Source organism: Narcine bancroftii, chromosome 1 (genome assembly GCF_036971445.1).
Source record: "Narcine bancroftii isolate sNarBan1 chromosome 1, sNarBan1.hap1, whole genome shotgun sequence".
Classification (NCBI taxonomy): domain Eukaryota; kingdom Metazoa; phylum Chordata; class Chondrichthyes; order Torpediniformes; family Narcinidae; genus Narcine; species Narcine bancroftii.
In genome coordinates, this window is record NC_091469.1 from 202,984,301 (window position 1) to 202,999,739 (window position 15,439).

A 15,439-nucleotide genomic window follows, 5' to 3' on the forward strand; every position below is an offset into this window, starting at 1 on the left:
GAGTATTTTGAAGTGGTTTGGGAGGAATTGTTAGAGCAGCTTGCACACACACATTTCAAAACAGAGTTTTTGCAGGACTTCTGCAGAGGAGCAACATTCAGCAGCTTGCCTGGGAGAGCATGTGATCTTTGCAGCCAGAGTCAGAACAGTTTTACTCTCAGAGAGGGAGGGAGTGACACAGAAATCAGTTCCAGAAGGACAAAGCTGGCAAACTTTGGAAGGCTGCCTGGTCAAAGGAGAAGACTGACGGTCTGAAAGGTGACCTGAAAGAAAGAGGATCATCTGGAGAACCCTGAAGGGGGCAATTTTCTCAGCAAGACTGATTGAGAAGGAATCAGTTGCGGATGTCCTGGAAAAGGAATCTCTCTCTGAAAACCAGCAAGAACCCTCCTGAGTGGTAACCATTTGCCTGTTGAGCACCAAAGCCTGGTGAACTTTGTTAATGTTAACTTCTGTGCAGAGTACAAGTGCCTGCAACCAGTGAGATTGGACTGTGATCCAAAGAACTTTTCTAATCTTAAATATACATTACACACACTGCACTTAGTATTAGAGGGGGGAGTAAGTAGGTTGATAGTAATAAGTTAAAGTTTAATTCTGTTTTCTTGTTCAAATATAATTAAAAACTACTTTTGTTTAAGTAACTCTGTGTTGTGGTGCATATCTAATGCTGCTGGTTTTTGGGGTTCTCTGGACTCCGTAACACTATGAATCACTTTTGTCATAGTTAAATTTGTGCACAGAAATAAAAGAAGAAAAAAACAACATTAATACTTGATTATTTCTTGCCCCAAGAACCAAATTGGCCAGAGTAAAAACAACTAGTGTTCAATGGTTTTTTGTATTGTGAATCAAACTAAATGTTGTCAGCAAAAGTTATTTTTCTAACCATCCACACAGCTATCCTATTATTCAATCGTGACAAAGAAAATGCTGGCAATACTCAGCAGGTCGGGAGCATCTGTGGAAAACGAAACAGTTAATGGTTAAGACCCAGTGCCTTTTGTCAAAACTGAAGTTTTTTTTTAAAAAAAATCACATTTACTTTCAGTAAGGAAGAATATGGGGAGGAAGGGTTAGAACAAAGGAAATCTTGATAGGGTGTTCAAAAAGATGTTTAAAAGCATGTTAAGATTCTTTATCTGTATAATGTTTAAAATTAATAGTGGGGATAAACTCGCAGGCCAGATTTTACAAATAGAATATGAAAAACTGAGCCAAAATGACAGGCAGAAATGGCTAATTCTGATAAAGTTGGAGAATTAAATATCGTTTAATGGGTTTCCAGCATTTTCTGTGGTTAATTTCGATTTTTAAATACATTCATTATCAGTTTGTAACTCGTACTTCAATGCAAATGACATGAAACATTTTAACCTAATGTAAGGAGCCAAGGATAATAATTGTTTAAATGTGGATTAAGATATTTTATGAATGTTAATAATTTCTTGCAGGTAAACTGGTCAATATTCCTTTGGAACAGCTGCCTCTGCTTTTCAAAGCAGTCCTGCACTCATGTAAAGCCAACACAAGTAAAGAGTGAGCCATCAGCCTGTGGCCCTTGAATTTTCCATGCCTTACTGCCTCAGGTGAAGAAGGGGAATAAAGTTGACCAAGGCTCAGAGAACAGGGAAAATCCTCAGATTGAGTGTGAAACCCTGTCACTCTGACAACAGCTATATTTTACTTTATTTATTTTCACGACAGAGTTGAATGTATGATCTTCAACACAGTGCACACGCAGTTAATGCATTTCCTTGCAGTTTACGGTATGTAGGGTGTTATTGTTACAGTATTGCCATTTTAGGTCTAGTTGAATTTTTTTATATTTTTGGGGGAGGGGGCTGAGCAAAGTTTTGTTTTATTAAGACTACCTCAATAATGAGATGACCATTTGTGTGTCTCTCCATTTCAAATGCCTTAAGGCTGTCACTAAAGTGGTCCATTCTGGCAAGCTGCTGCCTTGTTACAACAAATCGGTACTAACTGCAGTCAGATCGATTGCAACATTTATTGCTTCTATTTCCAGTCTTTGCAAGAGGTTTAAATTTTAAAATGTTATACTTGTGTGGGCATCATTTTTGTGTACAATTTCAGTGGGGATCCTACAGAAGGATGGTGCAATAAAGTGCATCCAGGTGCTGTAACTAGGCTAGTTACAGTGGGTTTTTTTTCACTGATGAGGCAGTTACAAATTACCTCTAAATTGGAAATTTAATAATTTCCTTCTATAAAACTAATACTTTATTAATATTGCATTTAGTACTGATGCAGATGCTTAAAAGAAGTGTCACCTTGGTATATTTACTGTAAACCAAAAAGCCCTGCTAAGTAATTACAGGAATATTGATAATATGTTATTAATACTGTCTCAGAACAAATTGTCATGGTCGAGGATAAACAGGAGGTTCATATATAGGTTTCTAAAATAAAACCAAAGATTCATAAACAGGAAATGGTAAATATGTTTAATATTTACTGTGCATTGTATTTTTAATATGTCAAGCAGTAGTAAATTATTTGCAAATTCTTGCCTTGGGATAACATTATTAGGAGCTAAAATCTAAGTTTCATTCTCATTTGACTTTTGGAACCTTTTAATACAAGGCAGCATTGCTTTCCAAGGCACAAGCATCTATACATCTTCCCTATTAATAATATTTTTGTGAGGGCATTTTTACTTGACTTTTGTTCATGAGAAAGTGAAATTGTGTTTCAGATATGAACATCCTTTTATTTTTAGAACAGACCAATTTACACTGAACATAAAATGGATCTAGGTGAAATGGGGAAAAGTTTTTTGGCAAGCCTTTTGTCATTCCCAATATATGAATTATCATGAAGAATCCTCTCTAATCTGGTTAATTACAGAATTAAAACCTGTTAAATATGTTTAGACTTGGAGGGAAAGAAATGGACTTGTCTTGGATTTCTTGCACAATTATGAAATTCAGAACTCCATAGAGCCTATTTCCTGCATTCAAATTCTGTTCCATTTTATACATTATTTGTACAAATTGAGTTATCATAGGTCACTGAATTACCATATTGATGGCATACAAGATCCACTTTTTTCTCCCCAAAAGATGGCTCAAAATTATCTCCGGTCTTGTAAGCGAAGTTGAAATTAGGGTTATAATGGTGAGTAATGCCAACAGTGATCATTGTTGCTGTGTGGCTCACTAGCGTCACTGCCGTCTATCATGGGGGGCTGGGTATGGTGGCGGGAGATTCCTGGCAGCCAGTCCCCTCTCTCCCCAGCAGCCTGCTGCCCCACTCCCTCATCAAGTTTTATTTCTGCTATATTGTAGCTACATATTTCAGTAACATTAAATGTTTACCTATAAATACACTAAAATAATTCTTAATATTCACTGCTGAAAAGGTGGTGGGTCCTTATACACCATCAAACACAGTGGTTGAAATTCAGTAACATGCTTCATTCTCCTCCCAATATCCAAATTTGCTTGTTTTCCTTCCTCTAAGCAAGATGCTTTGGTGACAACATCACTATTACCATAAAATTCTGAATCTCACCTTTCAGACAACAGTAATGTTTTGTCCCAAATCATCTTTTTGCAGTTGTACTCCCAAGTTTACTCATGGCTTGATTGAAGAATTCTCTCATTATTATTACATCATTGTTTCTGATCTTAAAGTTGCCAGGAACATCTGAAAATTTGCATCAGTTCCACAGAATACTGATACCTTGTGAGAGAAAAGCCAAAAAAAAACTGGTTTACATTAGTGACATTTAAAAATTGCTTTTAACCTGCATTTACTTGCAGTATATGTTGATTTTAGATCTTATCTGTGGGTGTAGTTAACTTTTTTAAGTAACTAATTTCCTTTCTAAATCCCTGCTAGTGTTATTCCAAAATGTGCATGCATACAGTTCACACACTCCTTTCGTGAAAGTTTCTACCTGACATGTTTTACCTCAGGTCACAGGGAAGATTTGTGGGTGCCTTTTTACCTCAATATGTTTTCCATGTTAGCCCACTAGTTAAATCATAAACAAGAAGACCTTTTCTGATGCGAGGTATTCTTTCAGCTCCCTGTCCAACTTTGTGATCACATTTATTCAATCATTCCTGCAACCAGACTCCAGATAGGCTCAGTTTAAGGCAAGAGATTCATGCCATTGTCTAAAAATCCATGATCCATTTCTGATGAAAAATATTTAAGATTTCATAAGCTACTGACTTGTTTTGCAACAAAAAAAGCTTCTCACCTGTAATAATTCTGTAAAAAATATTCATAAATTGGCATGGAAATGATCAGCCAAAAAAACTTAAAATTCTCCAGGAATAGCTATAATGTTTTTAGCTCAATTTGCTTGAAAATTGACATACCTGAACTCTCAAATGCAGGTATCTTCATCGTCAAGTCTTTTATGGCTTGTTTTAAAACAGGGTAAAGTGAATGTGTTGTGTTGCATATGAAAATTACTCAGGTATGATGATGAAAATAGACTAACTAGTGTTAGAAGTAGACATTTTAAACCACAAGTATCTTTCTCTTTTAAATTGCAATTGAGGGAAATGATTGGAAGGCTGGATTTTTTTTTAGGGAATTGAAAATTTAATTTTGTGTTATATTTTTAAAACCACATGGATGATCTGAAACCAGTTTGTCTCTCCACACATCAAAAACAGTTCTAATTGAATCTTAGTACAATTCTTTAAATTTCCCAACAATGTGGGCAACATTTGCCAAGTAAAAACTCAGAATATTTAGTTGGTACTTTCCACTCAACACAGTAAGTACTTTGGATCCCCTTCATTTTAGTTTTGTCATTTTCACTTTAAAAATGTTATCTGAATAATAATTAGTACAACAAAATAATTTGGCATGGGTTCTAAGTTGGGAATCTTTCCTAAACGGAAACAAAGATTGTAAATCATATCAAATTATGAACCTTGTTCAATCATAATGCAATAATTTGTAATGACGTAAATGTTCTTTGCAAGTTTGTTCTTCCTTCACAACTACAACAAAAATTAATTTATGTACCTGACCTAGTATCGGTTTCTAGTCATCAAACATGATCATTCTCTGAACTACTTGGTAAATGTTTAATATATATATTCAAGATTCCTTTATTGTCATGTAATATAACTATATGTTTGAAAGCAGATAGTAATGTGAAGAAACTGAAATGCAACCAAAATCTACTATATGGAACTAAGCATTTTATAACACTGTGAAAATGCGTCAGAATGTAAATACAGAGGCGGCACAGTTAAGTTTCCAGTTCCATATTTTCATCAATTCCTTCAAACATGATTGTCCAGACCTTCAAAACAAAAGCCCTCCTTAAACTTGAAATTTATTTCTACCTTTTTTTTTAATTATCTTTAACAATTTTTTTGTGAATGTGGCTGAAAGTAAACTACAAATAATTATTCACTTTTTTAATTGAGTTAAATTTTCAAGTTAGATGTTTGTGAAAAATGTATCTCTTTCTCTCAGGATGATAAGCGGCAATCAGTCCTGCTGTGTAGCCAAGAGCAGGAGGGAGGGGTGGGGGGAGGGTGAGTTGGTATATAGTGAAACTATAGAAATGAGTAGTGTTTATAGAAAATGTTTAATCATAAATGACATGTAATTAATACAACAGCGTAAAGTCTGGTTTTTTTCAAGGGTCATCACTGCCTTGCATGCAAAGCAGTTTATAGCTCAGGGATCTATTTAAATAAATGACCCACTGGAAAAACCAACTTTATGCTGAAAGCTGCTTTCATGGACAAACTTGGGGATGCCAAGTCATCTACAAGTTATTTAAAATAGTAGTAATTCATTGGCTTGAAACCAAATGTTACTTCTCATCAGTATGGGTCCTGTATAAAGTATCCAACCCTGGCTGATAATAGAGGCATAACAACTCTCCTGACTTGAGCTTTATAAATCAGTCATCAAAACAGACACATCTCTAGATCCACTGCTTTGAAATCATCTTGTATGCTCAAAGCATAAATTCAGGCTGGCCACACTTTAAAAAGTCTTTTGCTATCGTGGATGTATTTAAAATAGCCTAATTATGACACAATTGGATATACTTTGAAGTCATTCAGCAGTGCACAGGAACAGGCTCTTTAGTCCACCAAATTTGTACCAACCACAATGCCCACTAAACCAATCACATCTGCATGCACATGCTCTGTATCCCTCCATTTCTGCTTCTTCAATGGACCTGTCTAAACACCTGCATTTACTACATCTGCTGGCAGCATGTTCCATTTACCACAGTTGGGCCGGGATACCCTCACAGATTTGCATTTGTAATCCTAACTAAAATATATTTGTATAAATATATATATATTCTGCAACATGATAATCATTGTATTTCAATCTTATTGATTTTTTTTTAAACCCATAATATACACATACAAGTCTGAACAAATGGCCAAGTGCCAATTCATTCCTATTGCCCACTGCTGACATTACAGGTTCCAGCATTGAATTTTTCATTGCATGCAAAATAAAAGATTCTACTACAGTTTATGCAGTTCTCTGACACTATCATTCATATTGCTGAAAGATCCATCTATCCACATTGTATTTTGGCTATTCTTCAAACCTATAATATTAACCAAATGATAGATAATGAACATAAAGTAAATATTACAAAATGGCCAAGATCAAAAATAATGAGACTATTGAGCAAACCATTTTTTGCATCCAAATCAAGTCATAACATGTTGCAACAAAATGAAAAAAAATTGATAGAATGCCATAGAACTGTTTAGTGTTTATAAATAATTTAACACTGTTGTAGAAAAATGCCTTGATATCCCAAATATGTCCATGAGAAAAGCGCCAGTCAGTGGCACAAGGTACCAGATTATCTAAGTATCGGCTTCATATTGCCTAATGTGAGTTGTGTTTTTCTTTGAATTGTGGAATGTGTCTTGTAATAGTTGATGCATAATTTACACAAATGACAGTGTGGAAAAACTACCTCATGTGACATCCTGTTGTTTAATGTCGTAAAGGGATAATGTGAAATGTTGATTTTTTTCCCTGTTTACATAAATATGAACATGTTAATTCAACACGGTGCTTGAAAGCATTGCCATTTTCTTTACAATCATTAGGTCATCATTTTAACCTGCATAATCTCAATGAAACTAAGTCAGAATGTTTATGCTCTGGTTAAAGCAGACTCTGCAAGTGTAGACAATGGAAATAGAGCCACCTCACTGGTAAAAGTAGGGTTAATGCATCACCACCATACTGCATGTCTGATGATCTTCCACTTTACAGCACTCAATGAAAGCAGGTTGAAGTGAATTGTTGTCATTAGCTCTCAATTTATTCATTTTGGATAATGAAATATTTAATTGAGTTGATCACAATTTGTTTTAAAACAAGCTGATGACACACCTGACTTTGAGAAACCAAGAGTTAAAATATAATTCCAGCAAACACTAATCATTCCATAAACTTTAGAGCAGCCATTCTCAATTTTTATTTAGCTATGCCCCCATTAGGATTCTGCTGTGTTTATGGGACCCATTCCCTGTGAAGCAGTCAGGTTTAGTTGGTTTCTTCTGTACTTCTCTCCTACTGATTAAATTTTAAAAATTTAATGATTTCAATCCATTTCCCCCCCCCACCAAATGTGCTATGATCCCTGTTGAGAATGGCTGCTCTAGAGATAACAGAGAAATCAAGGGTAAATATCAGAGACAATCCTCTGCCAAGTGTTCACCTCTGACTTGATTGATCAAGGAAAACGGCATCAGTTAACACAACTCCTCAAACAATGTTCTAGCCTTGAGAAACTTGTCCAAGCAAAGTTCTGGGTAGAATTGTAGTGAGTAAATTTCATAAATATCCTTTCCGATACTGCACATAATTACTCTACATATATTTTGCAAACCCCAAAATATTTGCACAATATAGAATCTTCAGAGCCAACTCTGACAACTTGAATAAAGCAGCACCCTCATTATGACAAAATTTACTACGAGCAGGACAGATGGCATATTGTCTGTTTCAGTATAAGAGCATGTTTTATGCTCTAACTCTGGATTTTAAAGATGCTATCTTAGGAAACCATGTTAGTAAAAAGAGTTGAATTTTTAAAACAAAATCTAACAAGCCACAGAACATAAATACGAGAGGATAATTATGGAACAGATGTTCTACTTAGCTTTTTGAACTCCAAGTAATAAAATCACAACATTTGTTTAAATATATTTAAACACCTGTCACAGTTACCAGTTCTTTGAGGAAAACTTGGACAGATAGAATGTCCTGCAGTCAAGAATGCTCAAGTCACAACATGCAATTGGCAATTATTTGGTTTCCTTGTAAGTAGGAAACAATATTTTCCTTCAACTAATCAGTCTGTGATGGTTGTGAGCTACAAGGATCAGGTTTCTGATTCTCTGAGCTAGCTCTTAAAACCCTTTTTGAACATTGAAATACCACATTTGCCTTTGCACAAGGAAGGCAAAATAATATAACTGCATAGTGGGAAAAAATATGTACTCATAGTTCACTGGGCAGAGGATTCTGTTTGTTTTCCAATTACAAACCCTTTACCAAAATATGATCAGACTTTAATGATGCAGTTCACTTCAATGAGTGCTGCTACTTTTCACTTGCCGTGGTGTAGCAAATGAGCCTTCATTTCTTTGTCAGAAAAAGTTACGGGTAAACTGAAGCTGATCGGCTCTTCCAAAATATGTTACAATAATCTCAAAATTCAGGGCCTTTCAAATGAAAAAATTCTAGCTTTTCCCAAAATCCCTTGAATATATCAGGGAAGCATGATGTCACTTCAGCTTAACCTTTGATAGCTAACATTTACGTCTCTTTCAGCTATGAAAGGATCACTGACTATTTACATCCAGAGTATAGGGCAACAGGATCAAAATTCAGAGCCCTAATATAGTTGAAAATAAAGTGTGCAACAATGTTTTTCCATGTATTAGAAATGTAATAAAGGTTTCTTTCTGGATTTCTGTTTGCTCCACTCTGTAACTTGACTACCTTCTGAGAAATAATGTGACCAATAAGTGTTAAAAAGCATGTTTAGAGTGTTAGAAATTTGAACAATAAATGTGAATCAACTTACCAAAGTCTCCAATCTATTCTGTGGATGATTGTGTTATAGTGTTTAGAATTTTAGTGTCACACATAACCAGACCAGCTGATGTGTGTGCAATCTTTTTAAATCACTTGACATCACAATAGCTTAAGCTACTATACTGATTCACACAAAAGGAATTGGTCTTGGGGAAGATTGAAATGACATCTCAGTCATTCACCATTAAACCAGCACTAACTCTCATCAATGTTCATGATCATGGATGATTTGTCATTATTCATCTTTCTTTCCCACAAAATGAAGTGCAAATTTTTCAAAACTGATACCACAAATCTATTAGCAGGTTTTTTTTTCCCCATTTAGCATGAATGTAAAGAATAAAAGTATGAGAGTTTTATGTGGCATTTACTACTGTTTTCTGAAACTGGCTGTAATTATATTAGTTATGCAAAAAAAACCCTTGAATAATGCTGAGGAATTATTGTGGCTGCCCAACTAACTCGAGATAAATGGTGCACATACACTTTTGATCTAATTTTGTGCTGAGCTTGGAAGCTGCTCACCAAATAGGTACCAGATTTTAGAGAGGATGCTGTGTATCTGGACAAGTTGGCTGAAATAAGCTGAAATATTTGAGATGCAAAGGCAAGTAATCAGATGGAGAAGAATGCCCTGCATATGCCAACAAAACCACCTGCCCTACTCAGTTTCAGCAAATATGGGACAGTTTAAAGTAAAAAGAAATCAATGGATCCATTAATGAATAAATCAATTAAAAATACTGCTGAGCTTCAGTTTGGACAGAAATTAATCTAATACTCATTTCCAAAAAAAGAAAAAAATTTCTGCGATTCTCCAATTGTTTGCATTCCATACAAGTTGCATGAAATTTCAGTAATTAACATCACATTTTAAACTCCTGTATTTCATTTTATATTCTTTATGGTTAAAAGTTTAACCAGTTGACAGTGAAAGGAAATAGATTGTTAAAAAAAACTCTTACTTTTCAGTGTTGTAAATAGACCTGAATGAACTAATTTCAAAAGATCAGAGGTCAACATGAAATTGCGCGTCTTGGCAAAATCAACAGCTGCATCTGTTAGCTTGTCATTGCATTTCCTTTGCCCAGCACAGAGCAATCTTTTCTGATCCATTAACATCTTCTGTCAGCTTCACTCCTCTCCACTCCATGTTGTTTCCTGCATTTTAGTGACTTAAAATTCCAACATAATTTTATTTTAATTTCAGGGTGCTGTTAAGAAATATTTGGGGTGAACTTTATCCCAATTTCTCCCATTGCAGTACAAGCTCCAAAATATTCCAACCAGCAGCAAGGGTTTCCTATAAATTTTCAGCATGGCACTGCGGGCCTGTGTTTATCTCTGCTTTGAAAAGTTCATCAATGCTCAGTAAAATCATAACTGATTTTTTTTTTAAGTGGGGTTTCTTGCAAGACCACACCTTCACAACCCCACAGTTAGCATATCTATGGCCAGCACAGTGATCTGGTATGCAATCTCATTAATCATTGTAATTGTAAGGCATTAACAACACAGCCTCACATGATTTTATAAACTATCAGGTCAATCCTCAGCCTCCAGTGTTTCACAGAAAACAACTGAAATTTGTCCAACCTCCTGTAATCCAGGCAACATCCTGGTGAACCCTTGCTAAAACATACAATATTAGGCCATCCTTATCTATTTCAAGAAAAAAGGATTTTTTAAAATATATATATATATATGGATATAGATATATCCTTGCATTTTTGTATCACCCTTGTAAATCTCTGTACCTTCCAGCGTTCTCCTGTATTGTCCATGCAACACAGCAACCAGAATAGTAGCTGGTTTACTCCCTTGAGAAAGAAACCTGACTGCTTAGTTTTGTCCCTTCCACCAACCACATAACCTTGATATAATGTTTACTGATTATTTGTACCCTGAGATCCCCATTCCTCTACCCCTTACCTAATCATAAGTAATCACTGCCTTTTTTCTACCATGATACGCCACCACCATGTTTATCGCCCTTGAACTTAATTTACCAATTATTTTACCCTTTAAATTGTTGTTCTCAGTGTGAACCATTCTCCCAATGTGGCATCATTTGAAAATTGAGACATTTGGGTTTTTGATTCTATATCATTGATACAAACTGTGAAGAGCAGTGTTCCCAGCAATTACCCTTGTAAAACTCCGCCTTTACTCTTACTATTCCATGCTTGCAGCCAGCTAATAATTTATTCTGCTGATTCCATATTCTTTGATCTTATTTGTCTATTATGATGCTTTATTGAAGAATTATATGAACTTTGCAACTACTGTTACTCTGGCTACCTCTTCAAGAGGTTCAGATCAGTTGGTCAGACAAGATTATTCCCCCCTGTAATCCACACCATTTATTCATTGTTATACCTCACATTCAAGATATCCTTCTGTGATTCCAACATTTTTCCTTCTATCACATTAAATATGGGTAGACAATTTGAAGGCAAATGGTAAATATTTGTAAACTTAAAAATTATAAAAACCTTTTCAATTTTGAAATTAAATCTATTTTGCTTATGTAAATGATAATGTCTATTGTGAAATACTCAAATTAATCAAAATACAACTGTGAAATTTTACTCAAGGAAATTTGAAGCTCTTATTCATGAATTTGAAAGTAATTAACACTGTCAGGCACAGGCAATCAGTAAATTAATTGATTTGGCAGTTGTTTTTGTCATATTTGACTATGACAGCTTGCGATACATGTTCAAGGTTGGCTTAAGATCTGTATCATTTCTTTGTGAGAAAGAAAGTAATGCTGGTGACTGAAAACAGAAAATTAATTGGAACTCAGTGGAGACCCAACTCTAAAGATATAATGTTGCAGAAAAATACTTGCGTAATTTATCCTTTAACTTGAATTAACTAAAGTTTCCTAGAGTGGAATAAACTATTTGGCAACTTAGACACATTATTTTTGATTCATCAACGAGATCGATGTTGGCACCATTTAAAGCACAAACTTTATGCATGTTTTATAAATAATCTTAAGTGCAAATGTAGTTTAATAAAACAATTTTACATATTCCTGCCCAATACATTCCCAACCCACTGTTGGCATTTTAATGTTCAGCTCTGGAGGTATCCTGCTATGCAGATAAGTTCAAAGGTCATCCACCAGTGTTTTAGATCTCAAAATACTGATTTTTATTTTTAAAAAGCAACAAATCCACCCAAATACCATCTCATTGAAGCAGAATGGAGTTTGTCCTTTTCATATATCCCCTTCAAGATATTCCAAAATTGAGGCCAATAGTTTAGTATTCTTCCAATGACAGTCAATGATGCTGTGTCGTCGTAGCTGTATGTGTTTATGACTTTTAGTGATGCTAAAGGGATAAACATTAAAACCTATTATCTGAATTTAAGCAACTGGCAGCCTCAAGAAACTGAAAATAGGTTAAAAAAAAAAAAGGAAATAAATTAGCGTGCCTCACTGTTAGTTCACCAATCCACGTTACACAATTTCAAAAAAACCAAAATTCATCTATCCAGCATCTACCAATCCCCAAAGGTGCTGGTTACCAAGGAATTTTACTGAACTTAGCCAAGACATCATATGTTCAGAAGCCTGAAGGCCAGCATCTCTAGATCAAAAGCAGTTTCTTTCCAACAGCTATCATGGTTTTGAACTGCCCCATCATAGACTTCTCTGACACTACAAAGGACTGTCTATATTTATTGCAAGTCCCTTTTTTTGCATGAGGATTGCTGTGAATATTGTTTCTTTATTATCTATTTCAATTTAATTCAATTAGTTTCCTATTATAGTTTTTCTTTATAAGTGCCTATTCGGGTGCACCAAGTGTGAATGTTGATGATAATAAACATTATCATTATGGATAATTCCTTGATCTTCAAACCTTTATACTTACTTGGGAGAGAAGATAGGAATTCAGTTTAATATCTCATTCAGAAGATTGCACCTTGGACCATTGTGTTACTGCACTGGCATGTCAGGAGGATATTTCTGATCTCCAGAATGGGTCTGGAACCTACCTTCTGGATTAAGAGTGAACACACCCTATCCATTGAACTGTGTTTCTCATCTGTCAAGCAGGTCATTGTGTGAAATTTCAAAGCCTTCCCAGACTTTTGTTTCATCTGCCCAATGGAAAGAGTTGAATATTTTGAAGTGACCGAAATCAGCTTTAAGTTTAGAAATAGACAAGGCAACAGGAACACTGTTGTGTAGGACAGTCTAATTCAGGTCTATGGAATGGAATTCCACCATTGGATCAAAATAGGCATGAGGAAAACTGTTTCCCACCCAAAGGTACTGGTAACAACAAAGTGGATGGAATTGTAGATGCATCCAGCAAAGAAACAGGCCCTTCAACCCAGAGTCTGTGCTTTCAACCAACCATTTATACCAATCCCTATTTAATTCTCTCCACATTCCCATCAACTGTTCCCAGATTCTACCACTCACACGCAGCAATTTACAGCAGTCCATTAACAGCCCGTCCTTGGAATGTGAAAAGAAACTGGAGCACCTGGGGAAAACCCAGGATGTTTGTGTAGTGAATTCCGCCATAAGTTCCTCGAAGCAATGTTGGGGTGCTTGCCTTGAGTGAATCTGAAGAACCAATACTAATAAAATAATTCAAAAGAGAGGCTTCCATTTCTGTTGCACTATTTATACCCTCACAATGTTCTGCAGTGCTTTGGAAGCAATTAACTCATTTTGAAGTGTAATCACTCTTGTAACAACATTAATTAGAGCACAACCAGCTCCCAGAAACAACCTAGGAACAGTGACCAATTTGCCCATTTCCCTGGTGCCAATTGTGAAATCAATATTGGCCAGGGCTCGAGGGGGGGTAACTTCATCTTTGAGGCAGTACCATGGGATGTTTCCCATTCATGAGAAAACAAACATGGTCTTAGTGCAACATCTTTCCCACACGGGAGCTTCGGACAAACCATTTCTGTTCTGGTCTGAAGTGGGGGGTCACTGAGGCAGGAGGAAGTGAGCTGTGAGAGTCCTGATCATTGCACTGCACCAGATAACCAATGAAAAGAATCTGTGACAGAATTCATTCATCAATTTCCCCCAAGCAAATCCCTGCCCCAAGATTCCTGGAAACCAGCAGCCAAACTCATTCTTCCCTTTGCCAACATTTTCCACCTAATGGCATCTCCTGCATATTTTCTACTTTGCTCATTCTCTCAAATTCAACCCATGTGACTCACCTCCTGAGATTCAACCACTTCAAGTGATTCCTGTGCCTGAGGACTCCACCCAGAATCCTACCTCTACAGGTGAAATTCTATGGGTGACAGCTTCTTCCCCCCCCCCCCTGCCAAAAAAAGGTGGCAATGTAACAATGTCTAGACATTGGAAGCACCAGCCATTTAGTCAGCCTCCGAGGCACAAAATTGTGGGTTTATTTCCCCAGACTTCAGACCAGCACAAACATTAGTGCAGATGTGAGAGGGATATTTAATCACAAAAGATGCTGCTCCCTATCAGATAACATGTTAAACTGGAGCCCTATCTGCATACTCTGGAGGATGTGAAAGAACCCACACACTAACATCAATCATAAAATCACTTTGGTTGGAGCTTGCTCTGCACTGAATTGCAATAATGCTTGCACTTCAAAAATATTTTATTGACCTTAAAGTTCTTTGTGATGTCTCAAATGTTAGTCTGTCTTTCTTTCAGGTAAGTTACTGCATGTAGGTGACAGTAGAATGTGCTGGCTTCTGCTGCACAGAGGATACAACATCTTAGGATGGGGCTATAGGGATGGTTTTATAGGTTTCCAATCTGTGTCAACAGAGGTTGGGTTAATTCTTACAATTCTGAACAGATACTTGTAACCATTTCCCTGGACAACGCAAGCCACTACTAAGCCAGTTGTAGTGGCAGCTCCAGCCATAGTCTCCTAACAAAAAAAAATCTACAAGTCTTTGCAATGATCACCAAATCCCATACAGCATCTGATTAAAGTTGCTAAATAAATGACAATAACTTCCACATTCAGACATCTGATCTGGATTAATTTTAGTCAGGTTCCTTAATAACCTCTGAAAAACTTCAATCTCAGAAGTCAGATGTGAATACAAGTTGTGAAGCTGAAGGTAGTGTCTTTGTTAATTTTAATGGAGGAATAAAGCACAGCCAGGTATCACCCTGAGATAGAAAGGTGGATAGTTACTGAAATTCTATGATTTGTGAAGCTGAAACTTTTGCAAAGGCTTCTGTGAGATAAAGCAGGAGAAATCTGGAGCGAAGGGGTTAATCAGAAGGGAGGACACTTTGGATGTTTTATAGCGATTGTCCCAGGAATGCAGCTGGCTCAAACATTTTCAA

General features: G+C 36.1%; 1 protein-coding gene across 1 annotated transcript in view; it reads left to right on the forward strand.

The window, feature by feature from the left end:
• Nucleotides 1-8,170, forward strand: part of LOC138738226 (nuclear receptor subfamily 6 group A member 1) — a 323,219-nt gene extending 315,049 nt beyond the window's left edge. The window contains exon 11 of the mRNA XM_069888368.1: nucleotides 1,455-8,170. Within this exon, the coding sequence (XP_069744469.1) occupies nucleotides 1,455-1,543 (89 nt within the window). The 3' untranslated portion in view covers nucleotides 1,544-8,170. The remainder of the gene's footprint in view (nucleotides 1-1,454) is intronic.
• The last annotated feature ends 7,269 nt before the right edge of the window (nucleotides 8,171-15,439 follow it).